The 22,527-nt window shown below is 47.4% G+C and overlaps 1 protein-coding gene across 2 annotated transcripts in view; it reads left to right on the top strand.

Annotated features, from left to right (window-relative positions):
- Positions 1 to 22,527, top strand: part of LIPE (lipase E, hormone sensitive type) — a 33,464-nt gene that overhangs the window by 5,745 nt on the left and 5,192 nt on the right. Inside the window, exons 2-9 of one of the 2 annotated variants that reach the window (XM_075840278.1) lie at positions 9,705 to 10,243; positions 13,163 to 13,253; positions 14,614 to 14,640; positions 14,750 to 14,895; positions 17,876 to 18,061; positions 19,660 to 19,954; positions 21,401 to 21,628; positions 22,327 to 22,485. In XM_075840278.1, the coding sequence (XP_075696393.1) occupies positions 9,705 to 10,243; positions 13,163 to 13,253; positions 14,614 to 14,640; positions 14,750 to 14,895; positions 17,876 to 18,061; positions 19,660 to 19,954; positions 21,401 to 21,628; positions 22,327 to 22,485 (1,671 nt within the window). The remainder of the gene's footprint in view (positions 1 to 9,704; positions 10,244 to 13,162; positions 13,254 to 14,613; positions 14,641 to 14,749; positions 14,896 to 17,875; positions 18,062 to 19,659; positions 19,955 to 21,400; positions 21,629 to 22,326; positions 22,486 to 22,527) is intronic. The other variant, XM_075840279.1, reaches the window with a different exon arrangement.

Genomic DNA, 22,527 nt, shown 5'->3' on the forward strand with positions numbered 1-22,527 from the left:
CCTGTGATGGACACACCGGTGCACGGCTCGTTACAGGGTCCTGTGATGGACACACAGTATATACAGTATGTGCACAGTAATGTCAGAACTATATATATAGGGGAGATACAACGTGACTGTATATAGACCCACACCCGTACGTATGATCACATCTCATTATGTCTTTATAATTAACAAGAATTTAACAGGAATATCTGGTCGAGGACATCTAATAAGAGATTTTCGTTATAGCGCCCCCTAGAGCGGTAGAGTGGTAGTGCATATGTATATATTGTCTACCAGTACATCGGGATGCTGCTGACAGCCGGCTCTGTTATGTAGCACGCGAGAGGACGCTGTGAAATCACGACATAGAAATACAAATCCTTACAATGCAGAATAGAGATGAAGACGTCGCTTTTTACATTTATATAAAATCTATATATACATAATAGCTGGAAAGTGCAAATGGGGGAAGCCATGCCGGGCCATACTGTTTTGTGTATGGGACACCTCGTAGTTTTGGGGCTTTGTTCACATCACGTCATGCCATGCCAGCGCCACCACAGGGGAAATGAAGTATTACAAGGTTCCCTTTTAAATCAATGTGCTGTCTGTGTCATGCAGCGACGTGTCGGGTCCTCCAGAGCGAGAGACGCTCTTTATAGTTACTCTCCACTCTGACTAATAGATGAGGGTTCTGAACCGGGGACTCCCCTCTAAGTCCTAGTTCACACTGAGTCTTTTGCAGGCGGAAAAATTTGCCTCCAAATTTCTTCAGGAATTTTGAGGCAGATTTTGACTTGTCGCCAGAAAACTTGCCGCGTTTTTTGGCCGCGGACAAGGAACCCCGCTTTCTCTGCCTCCCATTGATGTCAATCGGTGGTCAGAGACGGATACGCCTGAAGAAAGGGCATGACGCTTCCTTTTTTTTAAATCAATAGGGGGTGTTTCGGCTGTTCGTTTGACCTTGGATTCCGCGTCAAAGACGGCTCCAAAAAACTCAGTGTGAACACACCCTAATAACTTAGATTTCACTAATACGGTATTTGAAAATGGGCTTTCTGAACCAGACAACAACTTTAAGGGATAACTATACTGGGGACATTTCATAGTGACTTGTCAGAAGTTCTGATCGATGGGGGTCCGAGCACTGAGACCGATTTGCTGAAACGAAGCGGCAGTAGCGCTCGATGTGCCGCTTTGTTTCTGATCGGCTTTCCTCGGAGCGGTGTACGGGTTCAATACAAAGTCTATGAGTCAGCACACCGCTCGCTCGGGTTCAGAGGAAAGATGATCAGAAACAAAGCAGTTCATTGGTCACCTGAGCGTTTCCGCAACTTTGTTTTAGCGAACCCACCGGGTCTGAGTGCTCGGACCCCCACCGATCAAAATTCTGACATGTCAATATGACGTTTCAAAAGTTGCATTTTTAAGGGCGAAGCCATGAGCCAGAGCCGGTACGGCGGCACATGGAGCTGGAGATGGTCTGCGTGCCGCCGTGGGGGGCTTCCGCGAGGCACCCTTCCCCCTTGTAGACACAATAGGGGCATTATAGCAAAAGGCTTATGACTGTTTTCTGGCGTAAAAATGTTGCAAATTTTGGTGCGCGCCACAGTTGTGCTAAAATTTGCGACTTTTTACTTTCCTCGTAACTCTCCGACATCCGGCTCATAGCCGGTGCACCTCTTAATATATTTGGCGCATTTACCGCCAATGTAAATTAGTTTAAACTGGCGTTTGACACGGCCGTCTTAATGTATTCCCGCAATTCTTGTAGGACAAAACGGCTCAGGAATAAGACGTTTAGCGGAACGTCCCACAATTATTTTTCTCACAGATTCCATAGGAATTTGTGAGAAAAACCTCTGTATGCCTGCGGATAATATCCGAGGTACCGAGGACTACGGCGCCATGTTCTGGATCTGTATAGCCGGGATCCATCATATGTGCCTGAGGTCCTGACGACCACCCTGATCTGAGCGAGTGTCCTCCACGTCTAGTACCAGTAACCGGCATCGGCTGGCACAATGTGAGCAGGTACCAGGATGTGGGGTCTCCGGTTCCCCGCAGAGGAGCAGGTTTAGTGTAACGGCCGCAGTCACCGGATCTGCGGTCTTGAGTTCCAGCTCTCTATACATTATTGATAAGGCTTTTCTGAGGAGAAGCCATCGAGGAGCAGGAGACGCGTTTCGGACATGGACGTTCATGATGGTAAATAACGTGCGGGGGATTTTTAGGGATGTTGGGGAGTTCATTGTCCTTTCTACGCCAGTTTTCTGGCACAGGAAAGTCGCAAATGCCTCAAAAGTCGCAATTTTCGCAAAACAGTTGCAAACTTTAAGTCATTTGCGCCGACTACAGCGTCTTACTAGTGGACGGGGCTGAGCGCAAGGGAAGAGCTTGATACCAGCCCGAAACTGGAGTCCGTTATAGCGCAAATCTTATCCAGCTCAGAACTGAAATAGATTTGACTTTCTGGCGCACGGACGGCAAGAGGTGCACAGAATTTATTAAGAAGTGCGGATATCCTAATAAATCAGGCGCTCCTTGATCTGAAACGCCGGTCGCCAGACTTCTTGCCCCCCAATGTATTAACAAGGAATAGAGAGATGTTGGCACTGGAGCAGCCGGCAGCGGACGGGTCTGGGGGCTCTCGTCTAACACGGAGTGAAGGAATTTGTTGCCTGATTTTACTATTACTTCTTTATTAACCCGTTCCTAACTGTGTGGAATTTTGCTTTGTGTTTTTTAAAAGGGCTTTACCACTTTAAGAAAAAAAAAAGTGTCATTATAGGAAACCTCCGATCATCACACCCCTGGTTTTCAAGCAGCGATTGGGGTGCTATATTCCCTCACCCCGGGAGGTCTCATGTAGTGATGGGGATGCAGTGTCCCCCTCCCCCGGGAGGTTTTAGGCAGCGATCGGGGTGCAGTGCCCCCCCCCCCCCCACACTTCCATGCTGTCAGATCTATATGAGGTCAGGAGGAGATTGTGCAGAGTAGTCCTAGTGGGTGGAGTTGTACTTTGAGAGACCTGCAGATTATCCCATAATCCAGTACAATTCCTTTAATCCCGTATTAATAGGACCAGATAGGTGCCGGATTATTAAATGTTCTGGACTATCGGACGGTCATAGAAAAGTACAGAAATCTTCTTGCATGGATAGAAGCGGCCCAATATAGGATCCTAATAGAAGATGTTTTCTGGTTTCCGTATTATCTTGCGATTTTGCCGGATTATCAGAAATTCTCGATTCCAGATTAAAGGAATTGTATGTAATATTTGATATTTTGTGCTTCGTGATATTAGATCAGTAAATATTTATGGCTCCCCCATCTGTCCCTGCATTGATCAGATTGTGCCCATCCTCCTCCTCCGACCTCCTGACAAGCCATAGGGGCTGTGGAGATCTGTCCCATCCCCCTCCCATGGAGTGACCAGCAGCCCGGCCCATCACACCACCACCGACCCTCCGATCATTGGCTGCCTCTGACCTTTCCCTCTCATCCAAAACACTGAACAGTGATCAGCCAGGGGGGGGGGACCCTATCCATGCCGGCAGATCTTCACCTACACTGTAAGTACATCTATGTGTCCAACCCTATAGATTCATCGCTCCCTGCATAACCCTATATGGGATCGGCGTCATTTATGGCTCTTATGTATGGGGTGTATATTGCTCTCGGATCGCCGTCCCTTTAAACGTATTCCTCTTCTTTGTCCGGGGTCACTAGATTTCACCTATACGTTTTTTTTCTAAATGAGAGTCGATCCCATTTGCATCTTGAATCCATTACGGGGTCGTCTTGGTGGGTTTTTCTGACCATTGAAATCAATTCACGGCCACTGCATTTAGTGGACGCCTGTGCCGCCCCGGAGCCACGCGCCTCTACTGCAGTCGTGTTAACCCTAGAACAGCTTTTAGGTTTTTACGTATATTTTAATATATATATTTTTTATTGCATGCGGAAAATAACACGCCGCGTGCCCCAAAAATCGCACGATTTTCCGGAGCTTTGTGTGAAGAGGATGTTTGCGAAATGCCATTAAAGCGAGCGTAGCCTCACCTGAGCTTCAGCGGTGATTTTACGGCCCGCAAAGCCACGGATCTGTTATCTAATATTGTGGGATTGCTCAAATAACAATCCCATAAAGCCGTGTTCACATATTCCAGAAACCCATCCATGTATAGCGGAAATAATCAGCGCGGAATCCAGTGCATGCTGGGAATTTAAATATCTGGGGGAACCACATGGTATTACTGGCAGGATGAGTTTACAGGGATATGGAAACAGTCAGCATCAGGGAGTCCTGGAAACCAGGCATCAGCAGGGGGAGTGCTATGTATTGCAGCATGTTATTATTGGGGCTCTGTTGTGACATGGCTCCTATAGATTCCTACATATATAAATACGGGTCGTTAGATGTAGGGGGACATTGCTATATGTAATCGCACCCACACCCTCTCATGTCTTAGTGTCTTACTGCATAAATTGTGCTGGAAATGGGGACTCGCCGTTGACACCTCCAGATCTCCTCACTCATCCCGATCGAACGAGGGACGTCTCATGTATGACCAGTCTCAGTCACGGGCAGTAATAGTGCTGGGGGCGCATCTTCATACCCACCCTTATCAAGTCCATCAGAGAAGATCATGGGATGTGGATTTCTTCGTGTTTATTTTTTGAGCCGGGCACTTTTGTAAGGGCCAGGGGGTTCAGATGTAGGAGAGGACGTCATGTCTCGCTGTGCTGGACCGGTCTTAAAACCTTAGAAGACAGAACATCCACATTTTATGGTGGAGGCTGCCAATGATGTGTCGGACCATCAGGTGCTCGAGAGCCGGGTCAACATATGAACATCACGGAGTGTTTGTAGATGTCGATTCGGTGTTTCGACCCCCTTGGCGGTCTAACCGGGGGGGGGGGGGGGTATATGATCAAGCTCATAGCATTTCATATTAATATGGAACTAGGACCAGGATCGATTAGGATGGAGAAAAATCTGACAGACCCGGGACCAACGTCTGACACATGAGGTGGCTTCAGTCTCCATTATTCTGTTGTCGTGATCACATTCTTCTCTTCGAGGGTCATTCGTCCTCTTGTATCTGTGTCCCGTTATTCGGGATCCATCATGAGGATGTTTTTGTTGTGGAGATGACGGTATAGCATGTCCTCTCCTGTTCCATGTAGTTCACCACCTTCCTGCCAACTGGTCCCGTGTTGTTGTTGTTGTTACATCTCCTGACTCGCGGGCTCGTGGTGTTCCCTACGCCTGCACGTGGTTTACCCATATGGTCTTGAACAATTTTGGCTTGGGCTCTGTGCGCAGAGGGCACCCCTGGCCGGTCTGTGTTCTATGGGACAGCTGGAAATGGGAATTATATGATCGTCCACATAAACATGTCTCGTTCCAGGAGTCGGGGAAGTTCTGTTCAGTCTCTGGATTCCAAGTAATAAGGTTTAATGTTCTGCCAGAGAATATGTGGCGTGGGACACTGCAATACGGAGATGAATGCATTGGAATTGTAAAGAATTAGGACAAAAGGCATTATTCTGCGATCCAGGCAAAATAGATGAACGCTCCCTCATAGTCGGCCCATGAAATCTAAACTAGATGTACTGCCATATCATCCGCGGATGCATGGTCTACAGCCACCGTCTAAAATGAAAAGATCCCCTACATGCTCAAAATATTATATCGTCTTTGACTTGTGACTGGGTTCCGGAAGTAGATGGTAAAGGCAGCCATTTCTAGCGGTAGTGGAGCGATCGTTTAGTCACAGAGTCACCCGGCTTAATAGAAATGCATTGCCCCTGTTCTCTCCTCCCCTCTTCTCTGTTAGGTTTTATGTTCGGAACAAAGAGTGATCTATGGGGGCTTGGTAGTGAAAAGCTAAAATAAGTATCACCGAAACCTGAGCGATATCTTCATGGGAAGTTTTATAGCAATACCTGGAGATCCACTTTAATTTTGTAGCTTATTTATTGGAGGGAACACCTATGTTGGGCACGGTCATTTTGCTGTGCGGTGACCATGAGTTTAGTTCCAGGTTTTGACGGCTTCTTCATGTCGCTTGAAAGTTTTTTTTGGGGTAGTTTGATTCTCTGAGTAATATGAATGACCGTGACCGTAAATTATAGACTGGAGTAGTAATACAAACCACAAAGTGAGAGTCAAGCGACCTGTACCCTGCGGACTCCAACCTCTGACTGTCTCCTTGCTACATTGCCCAACGTCTTCGCATGCCACTGTGTGCCCAGCTCACCAGCGTTTTATGAACAGCCCATTTGCCATCATCGCAACGTGACTAGAAACAGACTGCGGGGGTGTAGAGTTATTAGACATCGATAAGGCGCCCCCTCGGAGGTCATCCATATCTTGCCTTACCTGCCGGTTTCTGGTCTCCAGCTGGGTTTTGGGTCAACATTGAGCGATTTGGGTTCTCATATGGGCACAGATGAGTTTCGCCAATAACCAATGCAACCCCTTCTATTAGCCAGAGTACAGAGCCACGCAAAGAGCCGCTTCTTCTCTGGCAAACGTGGCAAAACCATGCACCACATGGCAGCATATTCATTTTAATGGGCAGCTGTGGGAGGTTATTGCAGGGCAAATGTGCAGCCACCTGCAGTTGGACCCGAGACTGGGGGCTACATTTACAAGAGGGGGGGTCTAGTTGGGATGTCATCATTTTTGCTTTTCTGACTTTATATTACACTAGTATTGTATATAGTCGAAAAGCTGCAATAAACGTGCCAGAAACTATGTGCCCCCCCCCCCCCCCCATGTTACTTCTTGTATGTTGTTGTTCGGGATAGTAGGACAATACTTTGCTTTTCTTGATAAAAGTGCAGAAATTTCCTGGCTCGCTTCCTGACGGCGCTGCTGTCCTATTCTGTACAGAGGGCACCATGAGCAGAGGGCACCAGGAGCGGGCGATGCTTTCATTTACAACCATGTGGTGCCAGGCAGGACCAAACCGACTAGTAAAGACCCAGGCGGGATACAGGGACCCATTGTGTCTCCAATATATCACAGCACCGGGACCGTACGTTTTAATGGCGACATATAATACTGTTCATCATCCGCTACCTAGTTCATGAGTATAATGCGAGAACGTTATCCAGATGGATTTGGGGGTGGGGGTAACTCTGCATACGGGCTCATGCACACGACTGTGTTTTTCTTCAGTGTGCTACATGTTTGTTTTTTTTGCGGATCGCACACGGACCCATTCATTTCTATGGGGCCGTGAAAACATCCGTGTTTTTTGCGGATCCGTCGTTCCGTCTCACAAATTAATTAACCTATCCTATCCCTGTCCGTTTTTGCGGAGCTGTTGCTAGGAAACGTTTGGTGAATTGGATCACTTGACCCGCCTATGAGCACGAAATACGTAGAATACGGGATGGTTGCGAAGGCGATTCGGAGGCATTACGGACCTAAATACGGAGACTAGGATCCGTAGTTTTCGGCCCAATCAACGGCAGCGGTCGTGTAAATGAAGTCTTAAAATGCAGCTTCATATGTTTCTGAGAGCGACCACCATATCATCACTGCAATGGCGGCTATTAGTGGTAGTCACCCAGCATCTGTGTGGGAGGTCTAGAGGACAATTCTTATTGGGGGGGTGGAGGTCGGGTGCCCTTTAACAGTGGATTGATTAATTGCAGAACAGGGTTGAATGTATTTTTGGTCATTGCTGTTGGGTGAAGGCAGGGGCGGGCGAGTGATGGGGCAGTGCCAGGTGAGTTGTCCATATGTCATGACGGAGCGGGCAGCATCCTCAGGAGACTCCTTGACTTTCCAAGTGGGCTGCCCCAACTGCGGCTCCCTCCTCCTCCTCCTCTAGGTTTATATCTGTACGAGGAGGCGTCCACTTGCACATTGAGATGTTAGTCTGAACAAGCAAAGTCCATACTAAGAAGCAAGTAAGAAGTGTCCCGGGTAGTCTCCCTCCTCCGCAGGTAAGATGACTGGGTGCTGCCGGGTGACACCATTCCCGCCATGTTCATGTTTTTTGCATTTCTTCTCTCTTTCCTCTGCGTCTTCTCGTGGGGACCTCGTCTGTCGTGACCCTTTTTACGCAGATTCTTATTGGGCTCTAGATAGAGGATATGAAACCTACAGCTGCTCCCCAGATGTGTGGGGGGGAGGACGGAGTGGGGGGGGGGGGGCGCTGCCTCTGCATATGTGCCCACAAGATATGTACCATGGTTCATAGGATGAAGGAGCTGTCACTTAAAGGGACACTAATCCTAAAGTCCACAGCGCTGTAGGATAAACTGGAGATACGGCAGATAATGTAGGGATTGCAGCATTTCCTCAGCTGGACGTGGCTGATATCAGGGAACAATAGATTGCATTTCTTCGTTCTATCTCTTATATCACCGGTATGCCTTCTATTTCATAGGGATTGTCACCCAGCTTTTCCAGACCCCTGAATTGCAGGTGTGTCTGGTTGGAGGGAGATGTGTGTATTTGGATTACTAGGCAGCTCTGACATCTGGGAAAGCTGGGTGACGACCCTTGCGGGAGGTCTGAGGAGGACTGTACTGGTTGTCACCCAGCTTTTCCAGGATCAGATATAATCGACTCTTAAGTATGATAGTAAATGTGGAATGAATGGAGTCCGGTCGGGTGGAACGTCTGTCCTTTTTGTTATTGTTTTTTACCCCGGTAACAAATGCGTAAAAACATCCCGGACTCTAGTAGAGAATTGCTCTCGGGAAAAGCTTCGTGTACCGAGCCCCGGCCTGCGGAACGGCCCAGATATTGGGACACTTCTTTGTCTTTCCGAGGGTTTCCCGGGGACAGATCAGACTGTTCCTCACAGGTGACGTTAAACCGGCAGGTGCCCTTTAAGGTAAAAAGTGTGAAGCGGTGCTCTCTAGGAGGCCGCGATCTTACACAACATCCCGCAGTCACATGTCACCCCCCCCCCTTACACCGTTGAGTTTTCTTTGCTTTCCCCTCCTGTCACCTTATGTTTAGCACCTGACAATGGCAAATATAAAGTTATTGATCTGGGCGTGAAGCCTCGGTTATATGTAGGTAGTTCTTGGGAACAGAGTTGTTCTGTCGTGTAGGATCAGCGCTGTTTACGTGAGGATTGAGTTACTTTATAGGATATTTTACTTTAAAAGGTAAGTTTGGGTTATGCGAGGCCACTTAGTGGTAAAGGTTTGACCAAAGTGGGTGGAAAACCTACAATAAAAGTGCGGACAAGTTTTGTGGTAAAAGCTCCAGCTGCTGCAAAACTGCCTCAGGACATGCTGGGAGTTGTAGTTTTTCACCAGCTGCAGAGCCCCAGGTTGGATGCCTCTTATCTATAAGATCAGATAGGATAGTGGGCACAGGGTGCCCACTGGACAACACCCCCTAAACCATAGTCCGACCTGCTGTCCGTCACTTCTACAGGATGTCCGCCAGTCGGCGGCTCTTCTGCAGGTACCTGCTCTGTGCCCGATATCCCAACTGCTCCTGGGCATTTTATGGATGGCCACGGTCACCTGACAGCGCCACTTTGTCTGACATTCAATATGCAGGCGGCTACAAACAAATTTAAAGGGCAACGCCTGGAAATATAATCTTGTTCTCCGCTGCCCTGCTTTATAACCGCTGCATGTTCTTCCATAGGGATCGATGATCCCAAATACTCCATTCTGTATTCTTTCCATTGTTTGTAAGTCATTTCATCTTTTTGTCTTTCTAGGTTTGGTGCTCGTGCCTCCCGAGCAGATGGATCCTCGGCCCCTGTTCCAGGCCGTGGATGCCCTGTGCCAGGACAACATCCTTCATTTTGGGGGTTCTACCTCTGAAGTGTCCTCCCGACTGGTACAGGCATTTTCCCGTATCAAAAATCAAGCCATCGGACTGGAGCCTGCCCTGCGTGCCCTAGCTGCCGTTTGCCCTCTGTTTGACTTGGACCCCGAGACGCAGGCTAATGGCTACCGCAGTCTGCTGAAGGTTGTTTTGGCTTGCACCCAGCACATCCTGCACAAGTGCCGCTACGTCACCTCCAGCCGCCGCAGCCTCTTCTTCAGGGCCGCGCACAACTGCGCCGAGCTGGAGGCCTACGGAGCTGCTCTCACCCAGCTCCGCGCCTTGCTCTGTTTTGCACAGCGTCTGCTCACCGCCAACAATCATGGCGACCTGTTCTTTCGCCAGGAGCGGGGATTGTCCGAGGACTTCCTGAAAGAGTACAGCACTATGCACAAAGGCTGCTTCTACGGACGGTGTCTCGGCTTCCAGGTGAGTGCGCCAACCTTGTAAACTCCGGCATGTTCCTTATGTGACGCCAAAGTTCTGCCGTGCTTCATCCTTTTGACCATCACGGCCCCAATAAAAAAGTGACGGCGGGAGAGTGGGTGGTCCATACAAGGCAGACAGGAGGTTCCCTTTAAGAATACAGCTTTACACACGCCAGTACCATAAAACTGCTTTCTATATTGATCAAGCTGGAGCACTGGCATCTGAACATGCCCGAAACCCAGAACCTAAACCATTCCAGGCAAAAGTTCAAATTCCGTTTTGCCTCAAGGGCGGGCGATGCCCCGCCCCCTTGGCTGTTACATCAGTGGGGTCCCCCATTTTGAAGATCTTATGTGACAATCTGCAATTTCTATACGTCACCGGTCCCGGCCTGAGCTACATATATCCTACTTCTCACCTCCCAGTACCCCGACACCCAGAGGTATATATTTATTTTTTAGACTTTTTATTCTATATTGATTATTGGGCACCTATCATTTCAGACGTCTGACATATATCGTAGATCAGTGGGGCCCCGGGTGCTGAGAACATCAGCAAGTGATAAAGACCAGGACCTACAGCATGTCTGAGCTGATCTCCTATAGATTATGACGCTCGTACGTTATATTATTATTACATCGCATCATCTATGTTCGATCCCAGTGATTTATACCCAATATTCCTTCTCTCCATCCCCCGCTATGATGCACTGTGTACTTTCCCGTCACTCTCTCCGCACTTTCCCTGGCTCTGTGTGTCATCCGACCTCGACCTTCTGAACAGCCTTGATCTTCTCTAGGCCTGTGTGACGATGACATCACGGCCTCTTATCTGTGCCGGTGATAAGATGAGATTGCATGGATTCTCCCTGGCAGCGGGACTCTGTATTCCCCTCACCCCATGGTGCCCGTTACTGTCGGGAACAGAGTACATGACTCATTGGAAGGTCTTCACATCAGGACATGTACTTCCATGTTTACGTAGACGCTCGGGTAATGCCAGGTCTGAAGAAGGGGGCATAAACTTGTGCCATCCGCATTAGGTAGTAATATTACTGTTGTAGCCGTGTTCCAGGATCCGTGTATTTTTTATTTTTTTATTATTATTTTTTTTACGGGTTTAGGGTGTTTTTGTGGCCATTTTTTTGGTATGTGGGTGCATCCTCTTGTGTTGGCAAGATGTGTATGGCTGTGACATGGACCTAAATACACTCACTTATACTGAACGGGACGCCCACTTGCCAGATTGCTGATGGCCTCATCCTGCATTTATGTGTCACTCATTTCCATCTGACCCCTCTTGCCTGTAAGTAGCAATGGGCAGATGGAAGAGAGTAACACATGACTGCAGGATCAGACTACACCGTTTGTTTGTAGTCTGTAACCATGGAGACACATAGGTCTGTATAGGAGCACTAGGCACAAAACGATAGGATTTTTTTTTTTTTTACTACCAAGACTATATCAAAAGTTGCTTTATTTTTTATTTTAGATGCATTGAAGCAATCCATGGCTGCAAAGATGGGCATCAACTTTAGGGGTACATCATTCTATAAAGGGGTTGTCCCACCAAAAGTATTTGATATCTGATCGTTGGAGGTCCGACCACTGAAACCCCTAGCGATCAGGATAAGCCCCCCCGAGTACTGAAACGAACAGAGTGGTGGACCTCTCCATTCATTCTTTGCAGAACTGCCAAAAACATCTGAACACTGTCTTTGTCAGTCCCGCATGTATGCGCTTCTCTGCTCTATTCATTGCGGGGTTCAGGGGCCTGTCCTTCCGATCACTGCGGGTCGCAGCGGTTGGACCCCCAGCGACCAGATATTTATCACCTATCCTGCGAATAGGTGATAAATACCATTAGTGGGATAACCTGACATGGGGTTCACACTATAATGAATGTAACGGAATGGGACTCCCACTTTCCAGATTGCTGATGGCCTCCTCCTGCCTTCACGTGTCGCTCTCTTCCATCTGACCCCTGCGTCTGTAAGTAGCAGATGGCAGAGACTAACACATGACTGCAGGACTAGACTACACCGAGTGAGTTTGTAGTCTGTAACCATGGAGACACATTGGTCTGCATAGGAGCTGTAGGAACAAAACGAGAGTATTTTTTATTTATTTTTTTGCTACCAGGACTATTTGAAAAGTTGCTTTATTCTTTGTTTTAGATGCATTAAAGCAATACATGATTGCAAAGGTGGACATAGCCTAGACTTTAGGGGCAGGTGCACCACTCTTTAAAGGGGTTATTCCACCAAAAGTATTTGGTATCTGATCGCTGGGGGTCCAACCACTGCGATCTCCAGCGATCAGGAGAACACCCCCCCCCCCCCCTGTCCTGTGGTGCGCATGGGTGTCCACCGCTCAATTCATTCTTTATGGGACTGACTGAAACAGTTGAACGCTGTCATAGTCCGTCCCATAGAGAATAAATGAAGCGGTGGACACCCATTCTCCTGATCGCTGGAGATCGCAGTGGTTGGACCCCAGCGATCCGATATCTTAACCCATCCTGCGGATAGATGATACGTAGTTTTGGTGTGATAACCCCTATAAGTGACCTGACCTAAGAACTTTCATAGACCTCAATAGAGGGCAACCTATACGGTTAGGGACCACTGGTCGTGTTGTAGACGCTCTGGCGCTCGGGATCTGTAATATGAGGCAACGTTTTATGACTTAAAATAACAAACCAAAGTCTTCACCTCGGCCCTTGACATGCTGTGACTTTCTTTTTCATTGCTCACTTTTTATTTTATTTGTATGACCCCTGACCCCTTCACCTGACTCCGTTATCCCGAGCGGCGACCTTTGTCCCGACTCCCGATCTGCTGATTTTCCCCCTTTTGTTCCTGTGTTTTGGTCGCGTGCTCCGGTGTTTTCATTGCCATTGTTTATCTTCTGTTTCCAGTTCACTCCATCCATTCGCCCATTCCTGCAGACCATCTCCATCGGGCTCGTGTCATTCGGGGAGAATTACAAGCGACATGAATCTGGAATAAGTAAGTCTCCGTATTGAACGGGGGAGGGGCGTCTCGCCTAGTCGCTTTTTCTGATGCCATTGCTCCTCTTTTGTGTAGCAGCCGACTGTTCGATTTTTCTCTATCACTTTAAAACTGCTACAACTTTCCAAACACGTAAAGATCATTTTGATTTCCTTTTTATTTTTTTATTTTTTTAATTCTATTCACATCCAGAGCTGCATTCATCTGTTTTCTTCTTAGCTCTGACCTCACATCTCCATGTAACTCCTGCTGGTTCAGTGTCTGCGCAGAGTACGCTGTGCTGTGTTGCATCGTGGGAGATGTAGTGTACAAATATCTACATCATCCAGAATGCAATGCAGCAGAGTGCAGCGCATTATAGGACCTCGGACAACCAGACTATTGGGGAAGGATCCCAGTTTTCTATGGGAACAACTGCATTGTCCCTTGACAGGTTCTGGATTTCAAACCATCTTTTTGCTTTATCCTAGATGAGCGGTGCCAGATCTATCTGCCAACCGCTTATTTTCCTCCCTCTAAAGAAATAACATGCTGAGAGGGTTAATTAATGGGGGAATAGAGGAAGATCTTCTCCCGCTTCGTTTTAGTGATCGGTGGGGGTCTCAGTGCTCGGATCCCCACTGATCAAAGCTTCTCATTATGACATGTCAGAAGTTTTTTAAAAGTTTAGTCAAAAGTTAACAAAAAAAAAAAAAAAAATGCCATTTTTTGGTCACCTCATCTCCCACAAAAAAATGGAACAAAAAGTCTTATATATCAATAAAAACGTCAGCTCGCCCCGCAAAAAATACCGCTCAATCGACGGAAAAATAAAAAAGTCTATGGCTCTCAGAATGTGGTGACACAAAACAAATTTTGTCCTTGTAAAAGTAGTAAAAAAAAAATATATATATATTAATTTTAATGTAATCGTATTGAGCCGCAGAATAAAATTGCGGTGGGAAGGGGTTAAACTGAAGGTGCGCTGTAATGCATATGTGCAGGTGACCTCATTGCTGTGATCGCCCTCTAGTGGTAATACCATGGACCGCTCTCCGAGCAGCAGAGTTACTTGGCTTATCGGCAACATGTCTGTACTAGTCGCTGTGCGGGGGTCTCGTCTACTGATACTGAAGTAACAAGGGGGGCAGCAGGGGGATCTTTACCCCTGACTGAGCTTTTGTCTTTTGCCTGTAAAACCCATGAATAGATGTCTGGCTCCTGCGGCCGCGCTCTGTCATCCTTCTATTGTGTCCGCATGTCAGCTATTCGCTTTTTAGCGCGTTTGTCTGGTCGCATGCCTGTGAGCGGAGACGCTATGTCTATATTGTAATGTGACCGTTTCCCCTCTTCCTCCTTGTAATGCTCTCACTGAAAGCTGAGGGGGCGCTATCCACCTACTACGGTAAGTGTGATGGGTCAGTAGCGATACACCGCTGCCGCCATACTTGTACCTGTGCCGCGCTAGTCTCCTAATGCTCAGATTGTCACTAATCTCCTCCCCCCTCCGGCAGGTGTAGCGGCCAGCTCTTTCTTTATAAGCGGACGGTACGCCATTGACCCTGAACTTCGAGGAGCAGAGTTTGAGAGGATCACACAGAACCTGGATGTAAACTTTTGGAAAACATTCTGGAACATCACAGAGATGGAAGTGCTGACGGTGAGTGACGGGCAGAGCGGCGACCTGTGTGTAGTAACCCAAAATCTGCCCTGACGGAGACGAGGCCTTGTAGAAAATGTGAAGAAACTGATTAAGGCCTCATTCACACTTCCATCACCGTTTTCATGGCCGTTTTTCACGGATCCGTGATTGGAACCGCGTGCTTCCCGTGTGTACTCCGTGTACACTTCCGTGTTTCAGTTTGCGAGAGGAAACTGAAAACCGTTCACACTATGTACATGATATTGTGAGCGCCGCGCATGCTATTCCCTGTCCAGCGGTACTCCCTGTCCAGGGTGCTGAAAGAGTCACTACCGATCAATGCAGCCCTTTAACTCTTTCAGGACCCTGGACAGTGAGTACCGCTGGACAGGGAATACCATGCGCGGCGCTCACAATATAGATTAATGGTTCATTGAAAAAAACCTGCAACAAAAAAAAAGTTACTACTTACCCAGAACTCCCTGCTTCTTCCTCAAGTCCGGCCTCCTGAGATGACGTTTCAGACCATGTGACCGCTGCAGCCAATCACAGGCTGCAGCGGTCACATGGACTGCCGCGTCATCCAGGGAGGTCGGACTGGATGTCAGAAGAGGGACGCGTCACCAAGACAACGGCCGGGGTACGTATGAACTTATTTTTCTTAATATCGCTGCGTTCCAGCACTGAACAGCAGCCTCTTCTCTCTATCAGTGCTGACAGAGAGAAGGGGCTGCCGATTAGTGCAGTATCTGTCTGTATGTGTACCTCTGCCCGCCCGGCCGTTGCCGTCCGTGTGCCCTCAGTTTTTTTGACGGCCCCATTGACTTGCATGGGCCTCACTGTCACGGAATCTCGGACCAAAGTAGGACATGCTCTACTTTTGTCGGAACGGAACAACGGGACCGTCAAAAAAACTGAAGTGTGCATGGCCCCATTGAAATGAATGGGTCAGGGTGCTAGCCATCTGAAAAATGGCTAGCACCCTGAAGAAAAAGACTGAAGTGGGCATGAGGTCTAAACCTCCTTTGTTTGATACAATTGTATCCAATCTAGACAATCCTCAGAGTTAGGCCCCATACACACGAACGTAAAAACGCCCGTAATCACGGGCCGTAATTACAGGCCCATACACTTCTATTGGCCACGAGTACCTCCCCGTGCCGTTGAAAAATATAGAACATGTCCTATTTCAGGCCGTAATAACGACACGGGCAGACCCATAGAAGTCTATGGAGCTCCCGTAATTACGGATGACTACGTGTGTGCACCCATAATTACGGGAGCGTTACTAGGCGATGTCAGTAAATAGTCACTGTCCAGGGTGCTTAAAGAGTTAAGCGATCGGCAGTAACTGTTTCTGCACCCTGGACAGTGACTTCCGATCACAATATACATCAACCTGTAAAAAAAAATAGAAGTTCATACTTACCCAGAACTCCCTGCTTCTTCCTCCAGTCCGGCCTCCCGGGATGACGTTTCAGCCCATGTGACCGCTCCAGCCAATCACAGGCGAATCACAGGCTGCAGCGGTCACATGGACTGCCGCGTCATCCAGGGAGGTCGGACTGGATGTCAGGAGAGGGACGCGTCACCAAGACAACGGCCGGGTAAGTATGAATTTCTTTTACTACGGAAAGGGCTGCCCCTTCTCTTTATCCTGCACTGATAGAGAGAAGGGGCTGCTGATTAGTGCAGTGCAATTTTGCAGCGAAAACGTGCCCGTAAATACGTGTGGAATACATGTGACCAAGGACCCGTATTTACGCCAGTATTTACGGGAGGAAAAAAATAAGTTTGTGTGCATGAGGCCAAAGGCTATGTTCACACAGCGTTTTTAGCAGGAGGAAAATCTGCCTCAAAATTCTGTTTGGAATTTTGAGGCAGATTTTCCTCTGCCTGCACGCCGATTTTCGCTGTGTTTTTCGCCCGCGGCCATTGAGCGCCGCGGGCATAAAACGCAGCAAAATATTCTTTCTCTGCCTCCCATTGATGTCGATGGGAGGTAAGAGGTGTAAACGCCCGAAGATAGGGCATGTCCCCTCTTTTTCCCGCAAGCCGGTTTTTCCGCTCGCGGGAAAAAAACGCCTCCGCCTCCCATTGAAATCAATGGGAGGAATTTTCGCCTTTTTTTTCCGCGTCAAAAAACTCTGTGTGAACTGGCCCTTAAATATATGACCTCTTTCTCCTGTCCGGTCTGCTACAATGTATCAGTGCAGGTAAAATCTATCAGTCTGGAGTCCTGGCTGTTTAGTTCACTGGGGATTGTGTAGACTGGATACAATTGTAGCAAATGCTCCGCTGTGAGAAAAATTAGGTGTGCACAGGATTGGATACCAATAAAATATTTATTCACTGACTGCAAGCAGTGATCTTGTAAATTATTAAGAATTGAAACACATAGGGGGGAGGTTATTAACCTTTCAATGCCAGTTTTCTGGCGTGCAAAAAGGACCAAAACTTGCAACATATTGTGGACTTTTTACCACGCCCTCGCCACTTTTATGAAAAGGGACAGGGCACAGCGGCCCGACAAATTTGTTATAATATACATCAGAAAACTGGCAGAAATGATAGTGGAAATCTATCCCCTCAGACTCCCTCAGCATGTGGCGGTTCATACAAGGTCCTTACGCCGAGCAGCATCAGGACCTTGTATGAGCCGCCGCATGTTCGGGGGGCCTAAGGGAACCCAGAGGGGATAAGCGGAGCGGTGGGTACACTTCTTTTTTTTATTTTACAGTTTGTACAATGGGAATGGGTGGCGCAGGGCCGCGGCCTAAAGATTCGACACGTTTGCTTCCTAAAAATATTACATCTTACTCCAACTTTCTTTATATTAAGACACCAGTCCTAATAAATTTGCCCCCGAAGTCTATTAAAAAGTTGCAGAACGTTCCCTTATATAATGATTAAGCTTCATTTACCACGAGATCCATTCTAATTTGATCCTTTGCTCGGTATCTTACTTCTAGTTTGTGTCTCTTTTCTTTCCATGCAGTCTATAGTTGGCATAGCTTCCACAACCGTCCGCATCAACAAGACCCTGTCTGTGCCCCCCGAGCCGCTGGAGATGCCCCTCTCTTCTGATCCACAGCGCACTGTCACCATCAATCCACCCGTGGCTCATAGTGGACCAGGCCCGGTGCACATGCGTCTCATATCACACCAGCTGCGGGAGGGACAGGTATGTGACGTGGTCTGGTGTGTCCAGCAGGGGGCGTTTCACGTGAACCTACTCCATATTAAATCTGTATATTACATGGAGCCATTTCTAATCTTATCCTGTAGTGATATCTTGTGTCGTGTGTAATACTCCGTGCACTATTAGTGATGGATTAAGAATTTTTCTTAAAGGTGTCGACTGCTTTATATATAATCTGTACCAATGAGTGGGTAAGGGGGATATAAGCAGTTTAGTAATACTGTGAATCCAAGTCCCCGTGTTAGCTATGTCTTATCCCTGGTGAGCACCGCCAATCCCGTCTTGAAAATGGCCTTTGATGGAGGGGCATTTGACGCGACCCCATCCATCAGCACCTCCTATTGGTTGTCCAGTGAGATTTTTCCGCAATGAAAATACCTTGCAAATAGATTTTTATTTCCAGGCTTCTTAAAGAAGAACTCCGGCAGATTGCATTTTGTTTTTTACATATCATGCTAACTCATCAGCAATATTCTAGCAATGTCATTTGTTTCTTCCAAGCTCCGTTTCATCCTTGTATTTTGAGCTCTTTTGTTATGGGCAGCTGTGTCATGTGATTTCAGGCTGACCACCAGAATAGACCACGCTCATGTGTAGACAGGAGGTCACTCTCCACCGTGTGGCTGATTTCATGTGAACTACAGGATTACATCATCACCAATCAAATCCCTCCTGGCAGCTCTAAGACACCTCCCCTCCCCACCCAGCTCTACCCTCCTTTCCCTGTATGTCCCCCATGCACCTATAGTGCGCTGAAGATATTATTTATTCCCTATCTAAGGGAGCAGGAGGGCAGTAATATAATAGGTGAGTCCATTCAATGATTATAAAACTCCCCTGACTCACACTGCCTGTCTATACTATCTCCGATCGCTTTGTGCTGAGAATCAAGTGTATTTTTATGAGATGCTGCTCCTCGCTGCCTCCTGCGTAAAAACTGACACGGTAACACGTATCACAAGCAGAATGCAGAGGAGGCAGCCTGAAGCTGCATCACATAGAAATACACAAACTCTGCAGTATGGGGACGGACGTTCTATGTCACTTGCTGCACTTAGATAGGACTCCGAGCAAGTGCAGTGTGATGAGACTCCGCCACCTCTGCAAAGCCAGAAGCATCATGGGAACTGTATTCTGCATTAGGGGAACCATATCAAAGGGAACCTAGATGCAGACAACTCATAAATGACACATCCACTAAAACAGGCATACACAAGAGCCTCAACATTATTCTTTAATAATAGCCTATGCTGCACTATAGAGGCCAGAAAAAAATTGCAACAAAAATTGCAATATGACCACAATGGGAGATCTAACATCCTGCTGTCACATGACCGGGTCATCCTAAGGTGAGACGTCGTGTCACGATGGACTAGATGTCACGAGCCATCTGACAACGCCACCATGTGACCGATATCTCTATGGATGAAATATCACTGGGGCCTAGCCATAAATTCTGCAATCCGCAAGATGCTGTACAGTGGATGCAACCATAGGATTCATTTTGCTCTGTGCCCTATTGACATCTCCTAGTTTTCTCCCCACCTCCCTTCCCTTACAAGTATCCATCTTTGTTTCAGGAGAGCGAAGAACTTAACGCTTTCACCAAACCGGAGGGTCCGCTGAGCCTGGACCTTCGTCTACGATCTCGCCCGGCTCCGCTCTCTCCTGACCTGATCATCCATTTCCACGGTGGGGGTTTTGTAGCCCAGACCTCCAAGTCTCATGAACCTTACCTCAAGTCATGGGCTCAGGAGCTGGAAGCCCCGATCTTGTCTGTGGATTACTCACTCGCTCCTGAGGCTCCTTTCCCGCGGGCCCTGGAGGAATGTTTCTACGCGTACTGCTGGGCCCTGACAAACTGCCGGCTACTGGGTTAGTACCTTATAATTTGGGTGTTCTATTTGTTTACAGTGAGGAGGTTTGTTGGCTTGTACTATTTTTGCACTGGGTTTGGTTTCTTGCTTGTATTGACTCGCTCCTTGTTTGCTTTAGTAGCTCAAATAGATAATCGTACTTTAATCCGATATATCGTTACAATAAACATTCTGCACCCCTTCCCTCCGCAGCCATTTTTCGATTTTTCATTTTCGCTTTTTCCTCCCCACCTTCCAAAAGCCATAACTTGTTTTTCTTTTTTTGTCAATATAGCCGCGTGAGGGCTTGTTTTTTGCGAAACGAGTTGTCGTTTTTTACTGTACCATATGATGTAGTGGGAACAAATTGTTTGTGGGGTGGCATGGGAATAAAACAGTGGTTCCGCCATTGTTTTTTGTTTTCCCCGTACGATGAACGGACATTTTAACTTAATTCTGCGGGTCAATACGATTACGATACGAAATTTTCTTTTTACTACTTTTACAAGGAAAAAAACAAATTGTTAAAAATACAATTTTGACCACATTTGTGACTTTATTTTTCCGTCGATTGAGCAGTATGAGGCTTGTTGTTTTTTTGCGGGGCGAGCTGTAGTTTTTGATACATTTTTGGAGTACATCAAACTTTTTGATTTCACCGAGCCGGTTAAATAATGTTATATTGTAATAGTTCTGACTTTTATAGACGCGGCGATACCAGTTACGTATGTTAACTTTTTTTTTTTTTAACATCGCTTTTTGGGGGAAATGTGTGTTTTTTTGTTGTTTTTTTTGAACATTTTAATATTTTTCATTTTTTATATATTAAAAAAACTTTATTTAATCGCACTTTTTTTCATTACTCCCCCTAAGCGACGTGAACCAGCGATTCATTGGATCACTTGCACGATATACTGCAAAACTTCGATATTGCAATATATTGTGATTTTCACTGGCTCCTATTAGTAGGTGCACAAAGATGGCAGACATGGGGGGCCTTCATTAGGGCCCCAGGCTGCCATGACAACCATTGGTACCTCGCAATGACGTCGCAGAAGGGGCATCAGAGGGGGCCGCTCCCCACTTTCTAATGGCTTAGATGCCGTGGTCGCTATTGACCGCAGCATCTAAGGGGTTGAATGAGCAGGATCGTAGTAACATACAGCCAACACCAGCAAACTTATAGAACAGGCTTAGCTCGTGAGCCCACTTCATGCTCTCCCTCCCGGCTTCCTCCACGTATATACGGCGGATGTTGGAAACAGGTTGTCCCAGCAGAGGGACACTGATCTGCTTATTGTCTAGCGACCCTTCTAACAAGTAGTCATTTCAACTCGGAGAAACCCTTTACGGGAACTAGCGAAGACATTTAAAAAATATTTTGGTCTCATGCTATTCAATATGTAATATATAGATCCGTTCTACCAGAGCGGCAGGTTTTTCACGTGTTCATCTTTTCTTACAGGTTCCACGGGGGAGAGAATATGTCTGGCTGGTGACAGTGCCGGTGGTAACCTTTGTATCACCGTGTCGCTCCGTGCAGCCTCTGTTGGCATTCGATTACCAGATGGCATTATGGTTGCCTACCCGGCCACGTTACTGCAGGCTACAGCATCTCCCTCCCGCCTCCTCACCCTGATGGACCCGTTGCTGCCCCTCAGTGTCCTGTCAAAGTGTCTGAGCGCCTATGCAGGTACTGCTCCGCTATGAATAGGTTCTCCGATTCAGTGGTGTTTTATTTAAAGGGTAACTAAACTTTTAAAAACTTTTGCCATTTCATAGTGTCATGTTTAGACGTTTGATTGATCAGCACTGAGACCCCCACCAATCACTAAAACGAAGCGGCAGAAGTAGAATTTCTGATCAGCTTTCCTCAGAGCGGTGTGCGGACTCAATAGAAAGGCTATGAGCCCGTACACCGCTCGCTCGGCTTTACAAGGAAAGCCGTTCAGAAACGAAGCAGCCCAGGGCTCACGCCGCTTCGTTTTAGCGATCAGTGGGGTCTCCGTGCTCGGACCCTCACCAATCAAAACTTCTGACATGTTAAAAGTTTAGCTACTCTTTAAAGTTATACCTGCGGGCATACAGTGAGTACAGAGTGCCCCAGAGCAGAAATCATAATTAACCCCATCCCTCTTCTAGCATTGGTACACAACACCATATACTCCGATCCAGTGTACAAAGAGACAATTTCTTATAAGAGAGTAAAGCATCATGACCCTTTGTCTGCTAGTCCAGTTCCCGTGGAGAGGAATCGCCTGTCTTAGGTTCTTACCACTCAACAGAAACTAGGATGTGAGCAACCTGAGCTGTGGGCACCGTACCAGCTGTGTGCGCTGCCTCTATAGTAAGTATAGTCATACCCTCACCGAATATCTCGTCTCCATACAGGCACCGAGCACGTCCCAACAGAGGATCGAGCGCTGGAAAAGCAGAGCGCTGTCAGTCAAGTAAAGCGAGGAACCACGCTGTTTCTTAGAGACATCCGTCAGGGCGCTGTCTCCTGGCTAAGTAATCTGATGGAGGGTACTAAGGAAAAAACAAGTCCCGGTAAGTGATTTCACCTGTTGAGAACAATGTCCGGTTGAGTGA

The sequence above is a fragment of the Rhinoderma darwinii genome, chromosome 10 (genome assembly GCF_050947455.1).
Source record: "Rhinoderma darwinii isolate aRhiDar2 chromosome 10, aRhiDar2.hap1, whole genome shotgun sequence".
In the NCBI taxonomy this organism is placed as follows: Eukaryota; Metazoa; Chordata; class Amphibia; order Anura; family Rhinodermatidae; genus Rhinoderma; species Rhinoderma darwinii.